Here is a 20,975-nt window from a genome sequence, read left to right as displayed (position 1 = left end):
AATATATATGTATGTATTTAAATGGTAAATGGACTGTACTTATACAGCGCCTATCTTATTTCAAGATACTCAAAGCGCTTTACACTATAATCTGTGTCCTCATTTACCCGTTCATACAGCACTCGACTAGATCTCTACAAAGTTAATTGAACAAATCATTCTAAAGAGACTAATCAGAGCTTTATCACATTCATACACCGATGGGACACACATCAGAGGCTATAAGGGGTTCAGTGTCTTGCCCAGGGACACTTCGGCATGTGACTGCTGGTGGATTCGAACTCCCAACTTTTGCATTGGAGGACAACTGCTCTAACCACTCAGCCACAGCCGCCTCATTTATGCTGCAGATTGAATTCCAACAACAAAAGCATCCAATTTGGAAAAAAAAAAAACCTGCTAAAAATTGACATAGTCATTTTTCACCTCAAAGACAACCGTAAAACAAACAAAAAACAACCACGGAAAAACCAAAGACCAAGCTTTTACATAGAGCCTCCGTCAGTTGTCCAACTTAATTCCCTGCATTAAGGGTTTCAACACTCCTCGACACAGTCACACTGATAAAATGAAACACAAGACACAATGTTTTTAAATGAGGCCTATACCACATTTAAAGAGAAGCTCACTCCGACGACTTTTCTGGATGCAAAAAGGTTAACGAGCTCCTCATTAAAGTCAGGTGATCTCTGGATGAATTCCTGTTCAATAGATGGTGAGGCCAGCACGTTCAGTCTGCCGTGTGCCATGTTGCTGCGGAGAAACGACTTGATTCTCTTCAATGTGCTGAAACACCTTTCTGACTCTCCAGAAGTCATCAGGGTTGTGATGGCTATTTGATCAGTGACATCACTAAAATAAAGTATTTTGTGAAAATAAAATAAAAGGGTTTACCACAGAGAATAAAACCTAAATAAATTAAATACAAATAAAATGTTCGTATTATTATAGATGCAAGAATGTCTTGTAGATGTGTATTTTATCTTCAAAGTCCAAGCAGAAAACTGGGTCACAGCTTTTCCCAAACTTATAAAAAGAAACATGTTTGACAGCAAGGAGGTGCAGGTGAAGCAGGTGGAGAGATGTAGCAGGACCGGTGGAGCTCCCGAGTTTGACCAGGAGAGATCTCTCTTCCTCGAATGAAATACGTGAAATTTATTTATTTATTTCAAAGTCTATTTATTTTCCTACGTAAAGTCTAATCAGTGAGACGATTCAGTTTTGTTTGGTGTTAATTTTCATGAAGGAGTGTGTGAGTGGCGGATTGTTTTGAAGTTTCGGTCAGAACAGATGATTTCTGTTTATCCAGCATGCTCCACCCTCCTGCACTTCAGATCTGACGTGCCCGAGAGAGTTTTATTTTACTGTTGTTTACAAATTGCTCTTTAACATACTCACATTTTTAACCTTTGAAAAATAATTTAAAGAACTCTCTTGTGCATGTATACGCTCTGTTTAGACAGGGGTTTGTTGCAGGTGTATTGTACAGCAGGTCCATTCAAGGAGAAGACGGTACGAGGTGCCGCTGCAGTGAGCCCAGATTATGACCAGTGCTCGTTTTTAAGTAGATTATACAGCATTCAGTTCAACGCTCGTCGCCTGGTCATTATTAAACATAACGCAGAGTGAACTATAAGAAGAATAAAAAAGAACTGACAGGTTTATATTATTTGAACCGAGCTGAATTAATATCCGGCCAAGTTCAACACAGTTACACAGCACAGTTTTCTCTTTCCTGAATTTGAAAATTCTTAGGTCAGTCCGACCCCATCAGGGAGTGCTAATCCCTCCTAGCCCATTGAAACCAGCCGTCACTGCTCTTTTCACCTCTACTACATTCTTTGCCAACTCCTCCTTCAGGACCACCCTACTCCATTTCTCTTTCTATTCACACCAAGGTCAAACAGTTTGAGCCCTGCTCCAACGCTGCGAGCCTTGCTGCCCTTCCACTTGGTCTCTTGGACACATAAAACATCTACCTTCCTTCTCTGCATCATTTCAGCCAGCTCTCTACAAGTCCTACATTTTTGACTTTCCTCTTCTTCCTCTGTCTCCTGACAATTTTCCCTCATTGTAGTCTTCGACTAACAGTAGCACAATTTCCGATGGCACCCCGTGTGTTAACAATCATTCAAAATTTATTTATACAGATTAGTGTCATTGAGCCTTGAGGATTCATTTACAAGGAAGTAACAGCACCCGTGGTGGTCAGTGTTAACCCACGCCTCCAACAATCTGGTATGGTGGCATTTTGATGACCTTGCATATTTGTTTTGGCAACAGTGTTTTTATGTCAGTTGCCCTTCATGACACAACCCTCATCGTTTACCCAGGCTTAAGTCTGACATGAGATAGTAAAATCCAAACTGTAGTTTAAACCACTTTTTGGTAAAACTATGGATAAGGAAAAGATAGGAAGGCTGATAGCTTATAATTCATGTTGAAGTATGATAAACTAAGAAACTTTTCAACTAATGATCGACACAGTTTTTCTGCCATTTAATTTACAATTTATCTCATCCTATAATTTATCATGTTGACTTTATTTTTCTTAATATAGAATATTGTAATTGTGTCCAGCGACAGTTTTGTTAAGGAAACAGTGGAACAGTATGCTCCAGAGATTAGATACAGTATTCAGAGGAGGGGCAGATATTAAAAAAACCTCTTAACTATTCAGTTTTTACATTTCAAAAATGACAGAATACCTACTCTACGGTCACAAAAAGGGACTGCAGACCGATTGTTGTTCTAACGCTGCAGATTTTCACTGTTTAATGGATGAACAGAAACAGTAGATAAGAAAAAAATACATGGATAATGAGGTAAATATTTCCTACATAACTCTGGGGGGGTATGTGGAAATGAACAAATACAGATATATATATTTTGTTATTATGTTTACAGTATATATTTTAATAATCTGTTGTAATTCTATCATTGTGTATCTGATTTGGACAAACAAAACCCTCCATGAGCCCATGTACATTTTCATTGCAGCTTTGTTATGTAACTCTCTCGTTTACAGCACCACTGTTTACCCAAAGCTCCTGATTGACTTTTTATCTGAAAAACAGATAATATCATATTCCGTTTGTCTTTTCCAATTTTTTTTATTTTACTCTGTAGGTGGTACAGAGTTTTTATTGTTGGCAGCTATGGCATTTGACAGATATGTGTCTATATGTAAACCTCTGAGATATACAACAATCATGAGGAAAACCACAGTGAATGCATTTGTAGTTCTAGCCTGGATTTTACCTCCTTGTCAAATTGCAGTTGAAACATATTTTATTGCCAAATCAAAGCTGTGTAACTTAAATTTGAATGGAATATTTTGTAACAATGCCATTTTCAAACTTCAGTGTGTCAGATCCAAACCACTAACTGTTATTGGGGTTGTTGCTTTATTAGATGTTGCAATACTTCCAATGCTTTTCACAGTTTTTACATATATAAATATAGTTATAACATCTTATCAAAAGTGTAAAACCTTCAGAAGAAAGGCTGCTGAAACCTGCATACCACACCTGTTAGTGTTATTCAACTTCTCCTATTTGGCTGCATATGATGTAATTATAGCTCGAGTGGAATCTGATTTTCCTGAAATTGCTCGCTTTATAATGACATTGCAAGTACTTTTATATCATCCTCTGTTTAATCCATTCATATATGGGCTCAAAATGAAAGAAATTTCTAAACGTTTAAAATCATTCTGTTTACAAAAAAGCTAAAAGTAAATGTTTTTGAAGTATAGCAACTCACTTTTTGGGGTTGTAAGCTCAATCATCCACATAGATAGCAACAAAAAATGTTACATTTCTGAACCACTTTGGCCTTGGTTGTCCTCAGGCTGTTTCTGTGAGTAGCAAGTTGGGCATCTGGCCTAAAACATTTGATTGTTGCACAAGATGATTGTTTTGGATGGATGTGTTATGCACATGTTAAAAGCCTACTTTTGAGATTCCAACAGGAGGAAACACTGCAGTGAAGGCTACCTCTGGGACAGATCTGGTTGGCAGTCCGTAGACTGAGGAAGTCTTCTGGATGGGGGATGAAACGTTTCTCATTTAAAGAAACTGGTCCAGATGACACGATTTAACCTTTTTTGTTGTTCACTTTTTGGGGATGTTCAAAAGTATAGTCTGTATTTGTTCCTCTGATTATGACTGCATTCAAATAGTTATGGTATCAAGAAAACTTGGGAGTAAAGTCACAGAAAATGCTGCATGAAATTTTTGTCCTGTTAAATTATTTTATTGTTTCCCTGTTTGCGTTTGTTGTGGTAAGTATGTCATGGGATGAAAAAAATATTAAAAAAATGCGTGTTGCATAAAATCTGGATGATCATTTTAAAACACTGTTTTTAGTCTAATTATGCATAGATATTTTGGGAGGGAAAAAACATGGACATATATTTGCATGAAAGAATTTCCTTAAAGGAAATATTTTTTGGTCATTACGCCTCAAGCATATCTGTTGGGTGTGATAGCACAGCGCTTATATAAGTTACATGCTCCAAACATTATTTTCCTCACAGTATGTTTGTCACCAGCCTTGTTTTTTTGTCAGTTTGTGACAACTTTTGTTTACTGAATTCAGATATTTTCTGTTGAATGCCTTGTTCATTGTGGCAGTTTTTTTGTTTTTAGTTCATTTTCTGTGTTGCAATCAGTTACAGCCTTTCCTCCCTCAGTTCCTCAGTCTGCTCCTCTCACTTGAACCTGTTGCCACTGCTGTAATTAACTCCAGCCTTACTAAGCTCCACTCCCAGTTTACCTACAGTCTATTATGTTCTTCATGTTATGGCTTTCCCTCAGTTCTCTCTTAGGAGTTGCAGTGTTTTTGCTGTGCCCCATCAGTCTTTTTTTTATTTTTTTATTTTACTCCTTGGTCTGACTTTTCTTTTTTAAAACAGGAGAAACTTTATTTAGATTTTTAATTTCAAAACTATTCAAAATGTTGATATTCTCTTTATATTAGCAGTTTTTTTTTCTCTTACGAGGTGCGTACTCATAACGTGTTCTCGTATTATTTTCTTTAATGAGGTGGAACCATATATTCCATGTCACGATTTTCAACAAGTGTGCATGTGTGGTGTTCTTTATTTATTTGTTTACTGAGCTCATAAGTTTATGAAATGTGTTGGGGGGGGGGGGGGGGGCAGAGGTTAGAGAAGGTGGGCCTGTGATCAGAAGATTGCTGATTAACTCCCGCAACCAACAACCTCAAAATGTTGGTGGAAAAGGTGAAACACTCACCCCTGCCTCCACCCTCAACTGCCCCACTCTGGGCCCTTGAGCAAGGCCCTTAACCCCCACCATCTGCTTCCCCAGGCACCCTACATGGCAGCTCTCTGTTCCACTCAGAGGGCTGTGGTAGCTCGGTGGTCTGTGGTTGTGTCAGGAAGGACATCCGGCGTAAAAATAATTTCCAAGTCTTTGTGGGACTTAGTTTGCTTCTTCCCTGAAGAAGTGAGCAGCCGAAAGAAAAAAGTTTATGAAATGTGCCTTTTTACCAGAAATGCAAAGATACACATACTAAAGATAAGAACAACGTGCAGAAAGCTGCTGAAGCTACTGACATATTTTAGTGTCAGTATGTGTTAGACTAAAATCCTGGATAAATCAGTGTGTGTTACAGGTCTAAAAGATAAGACTGAATAAAAGGTTCTTCAACAGCATTTTTGGTAAATGATGCAACACACTGAAGACCATCTATGCAATGCATCTACTACAGAGTAACCAGTGTCAAACTGACTTTTCAATCTAAATGCACACAGAACAATTAGAATTTTTACTTTACATTTAATCAGCACGTGGCCGTTCCTACATGAGGAAACAACACGCCGGACTGTGTTTACACCAACGTACGAGACACATACCAAGCCTTACCCCGCCCCCACCTAGGACTCTCAATCCAGTTCAATTCAGTTTTTTTATATAGCGCCAAATCACAACAAAGTTGTCTCAGGGCACTTTACAGGAACATTCACATACATAAAATCTAATAAGTAAAGTTCTCTATCTAAGGAATCCAGCAGACAAGATGAATCTTGGCTTCGTTGCAGTCTCCCATCCTGAGCAAGCACAGTGGAGACAGTGGAAAGAAAAACTCCCTTTTAAAAGGAAAAAACCTCCAGCAGAGTCTCTGACCCCACCTCCATTAGAGCTGTCATTTCTAACCCGAGCCCTAAGCCCGGCCCCCCCGACACGAATTCGGGCGGGCCGGGCCATGACAATGTCCTGGATGGGCAGGCCGGGTTGTGTTGGGCCGCAATCGAATTATATGATAACATGGCCTGCCATACTGTCATCAGCCGCATGCAGCCATTTCACCATGAGCTGACTGGCCTTAAAAGAGGTAGAAAAAAAGTTCAGTTAGGTGTCGGATGGGACTATACTGCCAGGAAGCAATCCATCACCCAAGTAGACATTCATTCAGCTGCTGCACTCAGTGGACGCGCACGGCCGATGACCCAAACAGGTGAGATCACAAAGCAGACGTGTCAGAGCAGGGTATGTGAATAAATCAGAATGCAGGCAGAAACGGAATAAATGCTCTTTACGGCCATGAAAGGATGAACACCACCTCAGCTCCAATCTTATGCACCTTTTATTCAGTTGCACATCCCTGACATTACATAAAATTACATAAAATGTTTACTTCAGAATAGGATCTGCTTCATTACATGTTTGTTTCTTACCTGAAATATTTTAATACATCAAATGTTTACTACAAATGTGATCAATTTCATCATGTTTACATGTTTCTTAAAGTGCTGAATCAAATGTTTCATGAATGTTTACCACATGAATTTTTATTAAATGAGAAAAAAAAACACTTATGTTATTATTCAACTGTAAAAATATTTCAAATCAATGAATGCAGCAAATATTTTTTTCTCCAATCTACATTTTACATATATCAGTAGCAGCATGTGCAGATTTCATTAGCATTAGGTTTACAACCATGTTCACTAAAGTGCAGCACACACACAATCTGTGTGTCACCTCTTCACCCTCACATGTAAGCACCAGTATAGTTAACTGGTATAGTTCTGTGTAACGTTTTGTATTTGTTTCTCATGCAGCCTATCACTCTTTCCACATGAATTCTAAGGTGTGCTCGTGTGTTTGCAACATGCTTAGCATCAAGATGACATCTCCCTTTAGTAAATGATGGAATTTTAACTGGGGCAGACTGGGAAAATAATCCAGGCCAGGTCACTACCGCCCGATTAATGCAAACCACCAAGACTGAGTTAAGTTGAGCGCACTTTGAATGCATGCTGTCTGTACACATCATCAACTGAATACCTACAATATAAATGTTTCTGCTGTGGTGCAATAATCCATCCTCAAATCACATAAACTGAAATTATGTTACTCTGCATTTTGCTATGCATAAGCTCTTTTAAACTCCCTAGGAATATGACAAGCAATCATAGTTTCATACAGCAAATGAGAGGTACACAGGTGGTGCACTACAGATGTGCCAGTTTATTTTTAATCACATTAAACACATTTTTAATTTAAACAAATTTTTACTCACTTTAGTAAAATAAATTAAAAAACTTCATAAGAACCACAAAAAAGGTTAAATCATTTCATCTGGACCAGTCCCTTTAAGGGAGAAACGTTTCGTCTTCCATCTGGAAGACTTTATCAGTCTGTGGTCTGCCAACCAGATCTGTCCCTTTGTTAATAAGAACCAGTTTTCACCACTACTACTAGTACACAAGCAGGCGGCGCAGGTGATCACTACTCTCAGCTGTTCTATCAATAATATCCTCTTTGTCCATTTCCATCAGCACCTCTTTCTCTGTTGCTATCAAAAGAAATGCTCCAAGGTTCTCTTGACTGAGGAAGGTTCTTAGGCAGTTATTCGCCAACTTCAGGGTGGAGAAGGTCCTCTCACAGGCAACCTGAGTGATAGGTAGTGTGAGGAGGAACTTGTAGCCCAAACCAATGATATGATATGCATCAGTGAGCAGATTGTATTGTGAAAGAAGTATATAACAGCATATTGGGCAGTTTTTACACGTGGAAATATTTCTGCTCAACAGCTCCACACTTTCATCAGTGTCCTCCATGCATTTGTCTGTTTCATCGCTAGAAGCAGTGGTCCTGATGTTGTAGTTATCCAGTGGTGACTGTTTTAATCTGTGCAAAGTTGATCAGTTCAGCCTGCAATCTATCACCACTGGCACGTCCATCAATTTCCAGCAGGCATTTGCTGAGCTCTTTCATGGCAGTGTCTGGAAGGCCTTTCTCCCTGATGTCCGGGAAACGTCCTGATGGCCTGATGATGTTGCTCTTTGGCCCAGCACAGAAGAACATCATCCAGAACAGAGGTGACTCTTTCAGGGATGAAGATGTTCACATCCTTGATAGAGAGGAACGATGGTTTGAGAGAGTGAAGGAAGCCATCTTTGTGAAGAGAACCCGTCCATCATTAAACAGATACAGAGGCCTCCATATTCAACTGTCCCCCTCTTACAGTGCTGTTATTGCTAGGGGCCGTTTACATGGCGCATATTTTGAGTGAATCCGCTCCTTTCTCTCTGCGATTCTGTTGTTCATTTACACGACACCAGTGGCCCCCCTCTTTGAATCTTGAGGTTTCTGAACCTACCTCCCAGAGTGGAGGTTTTTGGCTGACTGCCCACTGATAATGTAAACATCTCTCGCTGAGGCTTTGTGTTAAACCACATACCGCACACACGCACGGTCGGACAGACGGTATATTTCTATCAACATAGCGGCGGACACAGTGCTTTCTGAACTACGACTGATGGAATATGTTTTTAATCTCGTAGTTAATCTATGTCAGATTCCAGGTGCTGTGACTGACATCTGTGTTGGAAGAGACACAGTCGGATCCAAATCTAATGTTGCTGTTTATAGAACGAGCTTCTTCTTCTTTCAGGAAAAATAAAAACTTGGTTGTTGTGTGATCGAAGTGAACACAAGCTAACGTTATTAAGAACGTTGATTTACCTGCTGGGCAGCACGGTGGCGCAACTGGTAGAGCTGCTGCCTCTCAGCGAGCAGGTCCTTGGTTCAAACCCCGGTCCAGGGGCCTTTCTGGGTGGAGTTTGCATGTTCTCTCCGTGCATGCGTGGGTTTTCTCCGGGCGCTCCGGTTTCCTCCCACAGACCAAAAACATGCATGTTAGGCTGATTGGTAACTCTAAATTGTCCCTAGGTGTGAGTGAGAGAGTGAATGGTTGTTTGTCTCGTTTGTCTCTATGTGTCCCTGTGATGGACTTGCGACCTGTCCAGGGTGTACCCCGCCCCTCGCACAGTGATTGCTGGACATGGGCACCAGCGACCCCCGTGACCCAAAATAGAATAAGCGAGTAAAGATAATGGATGGATGGATGGATTTACCTGCTGTAAATCAGCTACTGATTATCACGGAGTAAAGTCCGTGTTAACGCGGATATTTTCCTCTAATTAACAAACAAAAAAACCTATGTTTCCCTCCACCGTGTCCGTGTAATTAGGGCCTGTGACAGCCTGAAAAAGCCAGATGAACAACATTGGACCAGTATCCAGTATGAAAACAGAGCAGAGTCCAGTTCATTAATGCAGTTTAAAGTTCGGTTAACTTGTTTTTAATTGTGTGTTCAGTTTAATTATCAATGTTTGTGTGACATACAGTTTGTAGTGTTGAATAAATAAATAAAAATTAAACCTGTCTTCATTTTCAACTTTAATAACATGCTGTGAGAGTCCACTGTCTGCAGCTCCGCCTCCAAGATGGCCGCTGATTGCCACCAGCTGCTGGCCATCCACCTGATGAGGTCCTTCTGCTATTTAAGGCTGCAGTCTAGTGTGACTTGTTGCTGGAGCATTGTACCTATTCCGGAATTTATGCTTGTGGCCTGTATATCGACTAACAAACGAGACGTACTTACCTGTTCTTGTTCCCGCAGTCATCCTGCCTCTTGGTTCCTCCTTGGCCCGGATACTCCTGTGGATCTGGTTCTTGTCCTCCGTGCCTCGCCTTCTAGTCATACGCCTATCCAGCCTGCCTCACCTGTCCTGCCTGGCCTCTCATCTCAGGGTTTTTTTTGTTGGATCATGTCCACACCAACACCTGCGCCTCCACCTGTAAGAAAAGACAAACAAATCAACAACTCTGTCCTACCCTGCAAGTGGACCTTATTGATCCAACTCTCTTCCTCAGGATCCCCATGAGATGACCACCTGTAAATAGTTCACTGTAAATAATAAACACTTTTTCCTTTTCTAATTATCAGGTTTTAACAATGTCGACCCCCACGTGAGCAGACCGATTCAATAAAGACAGAGTCAGGACTACAAAAGGTAAGTGAACTTTATTTACAGGTGAATCTTGTCGTCGCAGCTGTAAGGGAGAAGAGGAATAGGTGAGTATGGGTTCTGGTGTCTCTTTGAATGTTTTAATTCTTGAAGATAGAAAGCTGACTCCTTACTGTTTGTGTTGTAGGTGGAGGCCAAGAAGGAGAGGAGAGGTCCTGGGTTTTTGTAGGAGATTCAGTCCTGAGGTATTTGGCGGTGGAGAGAGGAGCAGGTTGACCCAGTTGAGAATGCCTTAATGGTGAATGTTGAAGGGACACCGTTGATCCACAGATGGAGTCCAGTGGAGCGATGAGATCCTAGGAAGGATCTGAAGAGGCAGGCCGTGGAATGTCTTGGATGAGTCACAGTTGGTGAGAACCAGCTGAAACAAAGGCTAGTCGGTTGTACACAAATTTACCATTTGGTAGAAGATGTCCCAGCACTGAAAAGGTGTCTGGCAGGTGTTTAAATACCCCATCAGGCAGTCTTCCTCAGAGCAGCAGCAGGTGGAGTGAGTTGAGGTAATTGGCTGTGGAAGGAAGAGTGAGTGACAGGCAAAAACCCAGAAATCCCACACTAATTGGATCTTGTCTTGTCTGGTCTCGTACCACTCTGGGTTCCCGCGTTATGACAGAAATGCTCCAGCCAGACAAGGCCCAGAACGAGACCAGAAGTGAGCAAGCTCCCTCTTCTTCACAGATGGAACGCATCAACAAACTCGAAGAGATGCTTCAACAAGTTTTAAACCAACAGCAAGAAGCACAGGCCAATGTGAGGGAGCTAGGAGGTATGTTTTTTTCTCTTAACCAAAGACTTTTGCATACTTCTCCTCCTCCAGCTCCTATAACACCTCACAAACCCAGTTCCTCCAGAACGGAACCCAGTGACCTGGCCACCAACCAACAGGTAATAACCAAACCTTCAGAATATTTCTCCGGAGACCCTAGTCTATGTGGAAGTTTTCTATTACAAATTAAACTCGCCTTCAAGGGAGCACCCAATTTATACAGTACAGACATCGCCAAGAACACCTATTTCACCAACCAGTTAAAAGGTGACGCACTTCGATGGACTAATTCTTTTTTACAATTTCATGATTTGGATTTTGTATCTTTCGATACCTTGTTAAAGGAGTTTCGCCGTATCTTCGACCATCCTCTGCAGAAGCCCAACACCGTAAAACGACTCCTTGAGTTACGTCAGGGCCGACGTCCGGTGGCTGAGTACACCCTCGACTTCCGCATCCTCGTCGCACAGACGGGGTGGAACGAAACGGCACTGCAAGGTACCTTCTTAAATTTTCTCTCTGATCCCATTAAGGACCAAGAGATGAGCCAGAGGGCTTCGATGACCTGATTGAACTAGCACTCTCCATTGATGAACGCTTCCGGGAACGCAGGAGAGAACGGGACTACACTTCCAATAGCCTCTCTACTTCTGGGTTCACGACATCAGGTGAGCTCCGTGACTACAAACACTCCACAGCGATCTACAAAAACCAAGAACAGCTCACTTCAAGCCCACCTCCCGTTGCTATGGTTCCAGTCAAACAGATTCCTGCCCTGCCTGAACCGGAACCGATGCAGATTGGGCAAACACGTTTAACACCCGAGGAGAGACAGAAATGCAAAGACTCCAGATTGTGTATTTACTGTGGCAGGTCCGGTCACTTTCTAGTAAACTGCCCATTTCGGGGAAACGAAAACGCCCGCCAGTAAAAAGAGAGTTACTGGTGGGCACTTTAGCGCACTTTCCCACATGTAGACTGATGTTACCTACTATTATTCAAATAAATCAAGATAGTCTCCCTGTGTCTGCTCTAATTGATTCTGGCGCAGAACAAAATTTAATCAGTCTTAATCTTGTTAAATGATTATCCTTGTCCACTGAAGAGATCCCTCCCATTTCTATTGCTGGTGTTATGGGTGAAACTCTAACTCAGATTCACCTTAAGACCACTAAATTAAGGCTAATAACTTCGGGAAATCATCATGAGATTACTGATTTCTTCATATTTGAGTCTCCCAACACTCAATTAATTCTGGGTTATCCTTGGATCAAGGAACACAACCCACACATAAATTGGAGGCTGGGAAGAGTTGAGAGATGGAGTGATGATTGTTTAAAGCACTGTTTACGTTCAGCCGTCACAAATCAACTTATTGAAAGTACTCCTTCCGAGGCGACCAAAATTTCTACGGTTCCCCCCGTCTATCATGATCTTGGTCCAGTGTTCAGCAAACACCGAGCTCTTTAACTTCCTCCTCACCGTCCCTATGATTGTGCAATCGACCTCCTCCCTGGGTCTCCTTTACCCACCAGTCGATTGTACAACCTCTCTGGACCTGAAAGAGAGTCAATGAGAAAGTACATTGAGGAGTCCCTCACTTCCGGCATTATTCAGCCCTCCACATCTCCTGTGGGGGCCGGTTTCTTCTTTGTGTCCAAGAAGGATGGAATTCTCCGTCCGTGCATCGATTACCGAGGCCTCAATAACATCACTGTTAAAAAAAGTATCCTCTCCCCCTCATTGTCTCCATCCACGAACAGCTACAGTCGGCTTCCATTTTTACTAAATTGGACCTCAGAAATGCATACTATCTAGTTCGCATAAAGGAGGGCGATAAATGGAAGACTGCCTTGGGCATTTTGAATATTTGGTCATGCCGTTCGGTTTGACCAACGCCCTAAACGATGTGCTCAGAGACTTTATCGGTGACTTTGTCTTTGCATATTTGGACGACATTCTCATCTATTCTAAGGATAAAAATAAACATGAAAAGAGGGTCAGGACTGCGCTTCAAGGACTTTGAGAATCAATTGTTCATAAAGAGTGAAAAATGTGAGTTCCATGTCTCATCAGTATCATTCTTGGGTTTCATATTTGAAGGGGGATGTTACACAACGGACCCAGAAAAGACTAAAGCTGTGCTAGATTGGCCTGTTCCTGAGTCTAGGAAACAGCTTCAGCGTTTCCTTGGGTTTGCCAACTTCTATAGGCGATTCATTAAGGATTACAGCCGAATCGCTTATCCCCTCTCTCAGCGTACTTCCATTAATAGAACTTTTTGTTGGAACCCTGAGGCTGATACCGCCTTTTGCAAACTAAAGAAACTATTCTCATCCACACCAGTTTTGTGTCACCCTGATCCCAAATGACAATTTATTTTAGAGGTGGACGCCTCAGACTCAGGGGTGGGGGCTGTTGATCTCCTGAAGATAATAAGGTCCATGTGAGATTCTTGTGATTGGTCTATATTGGGAAAGGGGTTATCATGCCTTCCAGCCAGTGACGCCACTCTTCTAATGCCAATTTTACAGCCAGAAGCTCCCGATTCCCCACATCATAATTCTTCTCTGCAGGGGATAATCATTTTGAGAAGAAGGCGCAGGGATGGACCTTATTATCTTCAGGAGATCAACAGCCCCCACCCCTGAGTCGGCACGCTGGTCATTGTTCTTTAACTGTTTCAATTACACTTTAACCTTCAGACCCTGTTTTAAGAATGTAAAACCTGATGCTCTCTCACAGCAGTTTTCTTCACCAGATAGCCCTGAGGCTGAAGAGTGCATCATTCCCCCGGTTTGCGTGGTGGGGGCCCTCATATGGGACATCGAGAAGGAGGTCCGGGAGTCTCAAAAGGACGAACCTGACCCCGGCACTGGACCCCCCAGGACCCTTTTCGTCCCCTCTGTTATGAGGGCCAAGGTATTGAATTGGATACACACCCACAAATGTTCCTGTCACCCTGGCACCTCTTGCATGCTGTCCCTTACAAAGAGTCATTTCTGGTGGCCCACCCTCACGACGATGTAAAGGGGTTTATAGCAGCTTGCACCACCTGTGCACGTAATTAGACCATTAACCAGCCACCTGCCAGACTGCTACAACCTCTGCCCACTCCTAGTCGTCCCTGGTCGCACATCTCGGTGGACTTTGTCACGGGTCTAACCCCATACGCCATACGCCTGTCCAGCCTGCCTCACCTGTCCTGCCTGGCCTGTCATCTCAGGGTTTTTTTTGTTGGATCACGTCCATGCCAACACCTGTGCCTCCACCTGTAAGAAAAGACAAACAAATTATCAACTCTGTCTTACCCTGCAATTGGACCTTACTGATCCAACTCTTTTCCTCAGGATCCCCAAGAGATGACCACCTGTAAATAGTTTACTGTAAATAATAAACACTTTTTCCTTTTTCTAATTGGATGTTGTCTTGCCTGGTCTCGTACCACTCTGGGTTCCCCGCGTTATGACACATGCAATATGTTTTGCATCATTTTAATCACATAATTTGAATTACATAATGTCCAGATTGCTTCATTTAGCTCGGAGAGCTTAATGATATATCTCAAACTTAAGATAAATACTGTTTATTATTATTCAACTTATTATTTAGCACATTTAAGTATGTTATAGTGCAGCGCGACATCTGCATGTGCCTCGACAGGCTCGTTCAATAAACAACGATATTAGAACTGAATCCGACTGTGTCTCTTCCAACACAGATTTCGCTCAGAGCACCTGGAATCTGACGTAGATTAACTACGAGATTAAAAATATAATCCATAGTCATAGTTCAGAAAGCACTGTGTCCGCTGCCATGTTGATAGAAAAGCTGTCTGCCCGCGCATGCGTGTGCATGTGGTTTAACACAAAGCCTCAGCAGGAGATGTTTACGTTGTCAGCAGGCGGTCAGCAAAAAACCTCTACTCTGGAAGGTGGGTTCAGAAACCTCCGGATTCAAAGAGGGGGGCCACTGGTGTCGTGTAAATGAACAGCAGAAACACAGAGAGAAAGGTGTGGTTTCACTCAAAATATGTGCCATGTAAACGGCCCCTTAACTTTTTTTTAGATAGGTAAAATAAAAAACAGAATTCCTGGACATTTCAGCATTAAACTTTTTTTTTGTTCCAGATCCTATTCGATGGTTAACAAATAGGATCAGGAAAAAAAAAAGTTTATTATGGTTATATTATAAATTTTGCAATATCCTTTGTAAAAACTTAAAACATTTGTTCTATTAAGTCAGTTTTGGCCCAGTTATGCCCCTCAAAGTGGAACTAACCTCATTAAGCTGTGCTGACAGGTTATGCCAGAGTTTTCACTTTTGTTGGAAATAAAATATTTGATGATAAATTGTGGAAAATAACATAATATTGGGTTGGTAAATATAATGTTTAATTCAGTTAAATAAGATTTAACCATAGGCATTGCAACCATTATATGTGATGGGGAAGTGTCCCCCCCACATTAAAACATGTTCATTTGGGATCCCCCCCACCCACCCACACACACACACACACACACACACACACACACACTTCAGCAATGGACTTGGAGCCTCAGGAACAGGAACCATCCTCCTCCTCACCCACAAATGTGTCTCCACATACGTTGTTGGATCCTGAGGACAAAGACCCATTTACATCAACATCCTCCCAGGAGTCTTCAGGTGGGTGTTTGTGTGTGAGCGTGGAGAGGGGAGGAGGGCCATTTTGACAAGTTTTTTTTAAATTACATTTTATTTTCCACCACTATTAATTCTAAACAATGTGTGTATACTGACACAAATGTTTTGCCATTATACAAACTGCCTGTCATGCACCACACAGCAGGCAGGGGTCACAATTTAGCAGCAACCCGACGGCCTGCGCGCAACCTAGCGGGGGGGTGGTGTTGGGGGGGGGGGGGGGGCACCATTGGGGTTGCTCGCCCAGGGCGCCAAATAGGCTAGGATCGCCACTGAGAGCATGCAGGACCATCATTAGGTCCCACCGTGGAGCTAGTGGACATGACACAGGTCTGTGTCGCTGTACATCTTTCAGGAAATGCTTCATCAGTGGGTGGTTAAGAACTGTTCTGTCACTGAGAAACCTCATGACAAAAAGAATAGCTACAGCATAATTTTTAATTGAGCTGAACTCTAAATTTCTGTCCATCAGTTGCTGTAGAGATGACAGTATTCCACCTAGTGGACATGAGATGGCCTCCACGCCTTTCTCTGCGCACTAGCGCTGAAAAACTGTCTACTTGATGTGTACAACATTGTAGGGGAAGCAGCTCATGTGCCCTGAAAACGTATGCACCACATCCTATGGGAGGCCCATCTTTTTCTACATGGATCCGTTCAGCTGCCAGACCCAAAGGTGCTGACCTATTTCTGGGTAACTCCTGATCGCTCTTCCTGCCTGGAGGAGAGTGCCCCCACCGCAGTTTCCACGGCCGACCTGATATCAGTCGCTACAAATTCGGGAACCACGGAGCGCTTATGCGCTTGGGAGCTACGAGGATGACTGACAGTTCTGCCTCCTGGACCCGGTCCAGGGTCCGTGATATCAGTAGGACTGGAGGGAACGCATAAAGGAACATTTTTGGCCATGGGCTGTGAGCGAAGGCATCCACTCCTAACGGTGGGTCGTCTCGTGGGCTCAGTGAGAACCATAATTGACACTGGGGGTTCTCCCGTGTGACAAACAGATCCACTGCTGCTCGGCCGAACCTGCTCCAAAAACCGAGAGATCAGCTCGGGATGGAGGCTCTAGTCTCCATGGCAGGGACCTCCCCTCGACATGATATCTGCTCGCCTGTTCAGGATGCTGAGAATGTACACTGCACTGATGGGGAGCAGGTTTCTGTGTGCCCAACACAACAGCTGTTTTGTGATGCGCAACAGTTGGGCTGAGCGCACACCTCCCTGATGGTTTATGTAAACTGTCATCACTTTGTTGTCTGTGTAGAGGAACATATACTGTGATATATTCATAAATTAAACGGATTCATTCATTTTTCTGGACTGAATAATATCGTGCGTTGAAATTAATTAAATGTAACGTGAGGCGTTAATTTTCTTTGACCCATCAAATGAATGCGGCCATTTATTAACAGAATCAAAGTTTAACATCAAACATTTACATTAATTTGGCAAAATTGAAAATAACAACAGCTTAATTAATTAGCTTTACAGTCAGGAGAACCATACGGCCATGGTTTTCCGTTGCTTCACAACAGACATTTCTGAAAATATCTGGAATGATTTGCTAGCAGGATAGAAGAGTTTAAAGATGGAAATGAAGTTTAAATGGAGAGGAAAAGATGGATGAGGGAAATGTGTCAGTATCAGGACGGCACTCTCCGTTAAGATCCCAGCTTCCTCCTCGGTACACTTAGGTGGTATTAATCGACTCTTTACCTGTAGCAGGTGACTCCACTGGTACGGAGTTCCATTTAACGCACCCTTTCAGCGTCTCCGTAGGAACAGCTGTGAATCGTCCGAAGTAGTGACGGTATTCCGTCCGACACAGGTTCACCTCTCGGTGGACTCACAAGAGGAGTAAGTCCGTCAGAGGCTCCACTCAGATGTGGAAGATGTCATAATTCCCACAAGACTCGGAAGAACTCCGGATCATGTCTGGACCTCCTGAACTCTCCAGCACTTTTTCCGTTCGGTTTGCTCTCCGAACCGAACTCGACTGCGTTCGACTGCCCTAGCTCACAACACGACTCACTAGCTCTAACACGACTCTCCACACGACTGGTTTGAACTAGGAAGTGCCGACATTTAAAGAGTTCTATTTCTGGTTCATTTGGGAAGTATCTGATTGGTCGATTGACCAAACAGAGGTGTGTTTTTGTGACGTAAGAGGTCACTAGAAGTCAGAAAAACAGCAAGAATGTTTTGGAACAGATTGAAAATGTTTTAGAGACAGACGAGAGAAATGTTTAGACGAGTTGGGGGAAAACAGGTGCCAGCTTCTCTATTTACGTCTGAGAGGATATAAAAACATGACAGTTCGTTCCAACAACTTGTCTTCGACCTTTGACCGACATCACAACTTGCTCATTTCAGACAGAAGATCAGAAAATGCATGAATTACTCCGTAACACATTCCAATTTGATTTCTACTTTGAATGAGGATTAAAAATCACTAATACTGTTTCACAGTTGAATTAAAATGAGTAGTTCACTTCAACATTTAAAAATGGTTTGAACTAAACACACTTTGATTATCAAGAAATTTGTAAAATAGTAATGATAATAAAAAAAGAGTGTTCTTTCAATTGATCAGTGCAGGACAAGAGAAAGTCTCTGGATGAACTTAATCTTGTGTTTCTGGACTCAAATCAATGAAATACAGTTCTTGTCCCAGGAAGGTCCTCATGTAACGAGTCTGTATGGATCGGCACAACACTTGACTCAGGACAATATTAAAATAAAATGTTTTATTTTTATTATAGGCGTTCGTCTGAAGGATCTGAGCCTCAGTTCTGGTCCAATCTATGAAGACAGACAGGTTAGTAACTGCAAAAAGGTTCTGGGAGCTGAGAGGTGGTGTGCACGTCACTAACCTTTTGTGGCAGGAGCAGGGCTGAGACAGAGAACGTTGGAGGGCTGGGCAGGAAACAGAATCCAGGGACGTAGCAGGGGTCGAGAGCCAGGAGCTGTGTGAACAGGCAAAAGGATGATCCGTAGTCGTGGTCGAAGAGGAGAGCGAGGTTGTACCATGTAGGCCGAGAGCGTGGTATCCAGACAGGGGCAAAGACAAAGCAAGGAGTCAAGAGGGAAGCTGTGGTCAAAAACAAAGAGACTAGAACGAACGAATGCTGGATACTTTACTGGCTGTGAGGCTTTCAATAATCTGGCACTGAGGAGAGTGAGAGTGGAGCTTAAGTAGTGAGCTGAACAGGTGTGGCAGGTGAGTGGTGATTGCAGAGACAGGGTGCAGCAGATGAGTGCAGATTGCTGAGAGAGAGTGACAGGAGCAGAAAATGGGTGATAGGCAGTTCAGGACCAAACAGGATGAAATAAACAGAAAACTGAGGCAGGAAAAAACGTGAATGATCTTAAAGCAGGGGCTGTGATATGAAGAGCAGAGGCTTAGGCAGATGGGGGGGCAGCGGGGGCCGCTGACCGTGACACCTCAAGGCCAGGACTTGACCTGAGGCTTAGTTCACTACATCTGTGTGGATCAGAAAATGCTGATCCCGCAGCAGGGGGCAAAATGCTGTAATGTTTCAGACCGTGAAAACATTCTAGCACATTATGTAAAGTAACATGTGGTCCAGTCACTGTGCTCCCACTGCTTGGGACAGACACATTCCTCCCAGCTTGACAGAAATGCGTCTGTGAAAAACTGAGACATGTGACGTAGGCCTGATGGGAACTCCCTCTGACAGAACGAGGGGGTTTCCCCAGTGATTCAGATCGGTTCTCACGGAGAGGGGCACAAAAATAATCCGCCTCTTCTGGTGCACAGGATCTATGCGCAGGCGGGCAAACCATCACTGAAGGCGTCTCATTGAAGTAGGCCCAGCGGAACCACAATGTGGGCCGCTGACATCGTCCCAGGAGTTGCATGACAGGCAGAGCTGTCACTACGCTGCCGGGTTTGACACGGCGGAACTGAACTTACAGAGCTTCTGAACTCGGCTGTGATAACAGGCTCTCACTGTGGTTGAGTTTAGCTCCACTCCCAGATAAACAATCATCTGGGACGGGCGAACGGAACTTTTCCCAGTTTATAGAAAACCCAGGTTCAGCAGGTGTAACGCTAGCGTTTGGTTTGTGCAGCTGTTTCCTGCCTGGACTGATCTAATAAAAGCAGATTGTCCGGATAAAACATAATTTGCATTCCTGCCATGTGTAATGGCTGCAGAGCCATCTCCATGCATTTTGAGAACGTGCGTGGGGCGAGGGAATAACCAAACGGTAGCCTGTTGTACTGATACGGAATCCCCTGGAGGAGAAAAACGCAGGAATTTCCTATGTATCAGAATGATGAAAATGTAAAATTATGTACCCTTCAGATCTATGGAGGTGAACCAGTCATTCTGGTGAAGTTCTCCAGCAGCTGTTTGATTGTCAGCATGTAGAATTGTCTCTCCATGATCGAATTGTTAAACATGGACAGGTCAAGAATGGGTCTTATCCCTCCATTTTTTTCAGAACAAGGAAGTAGTGGGAGGAAAAAAGATCCCATGTTTTCCTCTCCGTTGGAAACTCTGGAAATCATGTTTTTCATCAGGAATTTCTGAACTTCTGACTGGAGAGACGAGCTCTGTTCTGGAGAAGACAGGGTTGTCTCTATAATCCCTCTGAACGGTGGGGGTTGAGCTGCAAAACTGTAGCATGTAACCCCTGCTGATCAGATGGTATGTCCATCTGTCCAGGGAACACACTTGCTGCCACTCTGAGTAATGCTCGTAGAGCGGGCATGCATTTTGTCTGTCATGTTTCTCATGGACATCAACCAGGCTAAAAACCCTTACTGCCATCACTCACTCCGGAGATTCTCCAGGGGGAACCCAAGGTGGGGGCTTAGACAGAAAAATGCTGTATGTGTATGTCCACCTGCAGCCTCGTTCCAGTGTGACGTCACAGCAGGACAGCGAGGCCAGATGGGGTCAGGGTGACGAGCTGGGGCAGAGCCAACCTTGTACCAGATCTTCCGATCAGGGCGGAGGGAGGCAATGGACGGAAAGTCCCTTGTGTTAACATCCTCCTGGATTATGCCAGACATCTCCGAGAGGAGGGTGCCAACGGCTGAGAGCGCTGTGGTCACCGACATGGGAAGATACGAGGTGGCTGAGCATCCTCTCGGCTGCTCATCTTCCATCACTACGCTCTCTAGTGTAGTATGAACAT

The 20,975-nt window shown here is 43.2% G+C and overlaps 1 protein-coding gene across 1 annotated transcript; it reads left to right on the top strand.

Moving 5' to 3' along the window:
• The first annotated feature begins 2,813 nt into the window (after positions 1 to 2,813).
• On the top strand, positions 2,814 to 3,734 carry LOC119419415 (olfactory receptor 6-like). Its single transcript, XM_037686721.1, has one exon. It carries the CDS (start codon positions 2,814 to 2,816, stop codon positions 3,732 to 3,734), a length of 921 nt encoding a protein of 306 aa, XP_037542649.1.
• Positions 3,735 to 20,975: the final 17,241 nt, after the last annotated feature.

Source organism: Nematolebias whitei, chromosome 13 (assembly GCF_014905685.2).
Source record: "Nematolebias whitei isolate Nwh7 chromosome 13, NemWhi1, whole genome shotgun sequence".
In the NCBI taxonomy this organism is placed as follows: domain Eukaryota; kingdom Metazoa; phylum Chordata; class Actinopteri; order Cyprinodontiformes; family Rivulidae; genus Nematolebias; species Nematolebias whitei.
Note: the sequence above shows the minus strand (reverse complement) of the source record. Positions and strands in the feature narration are given on the sequence as shown.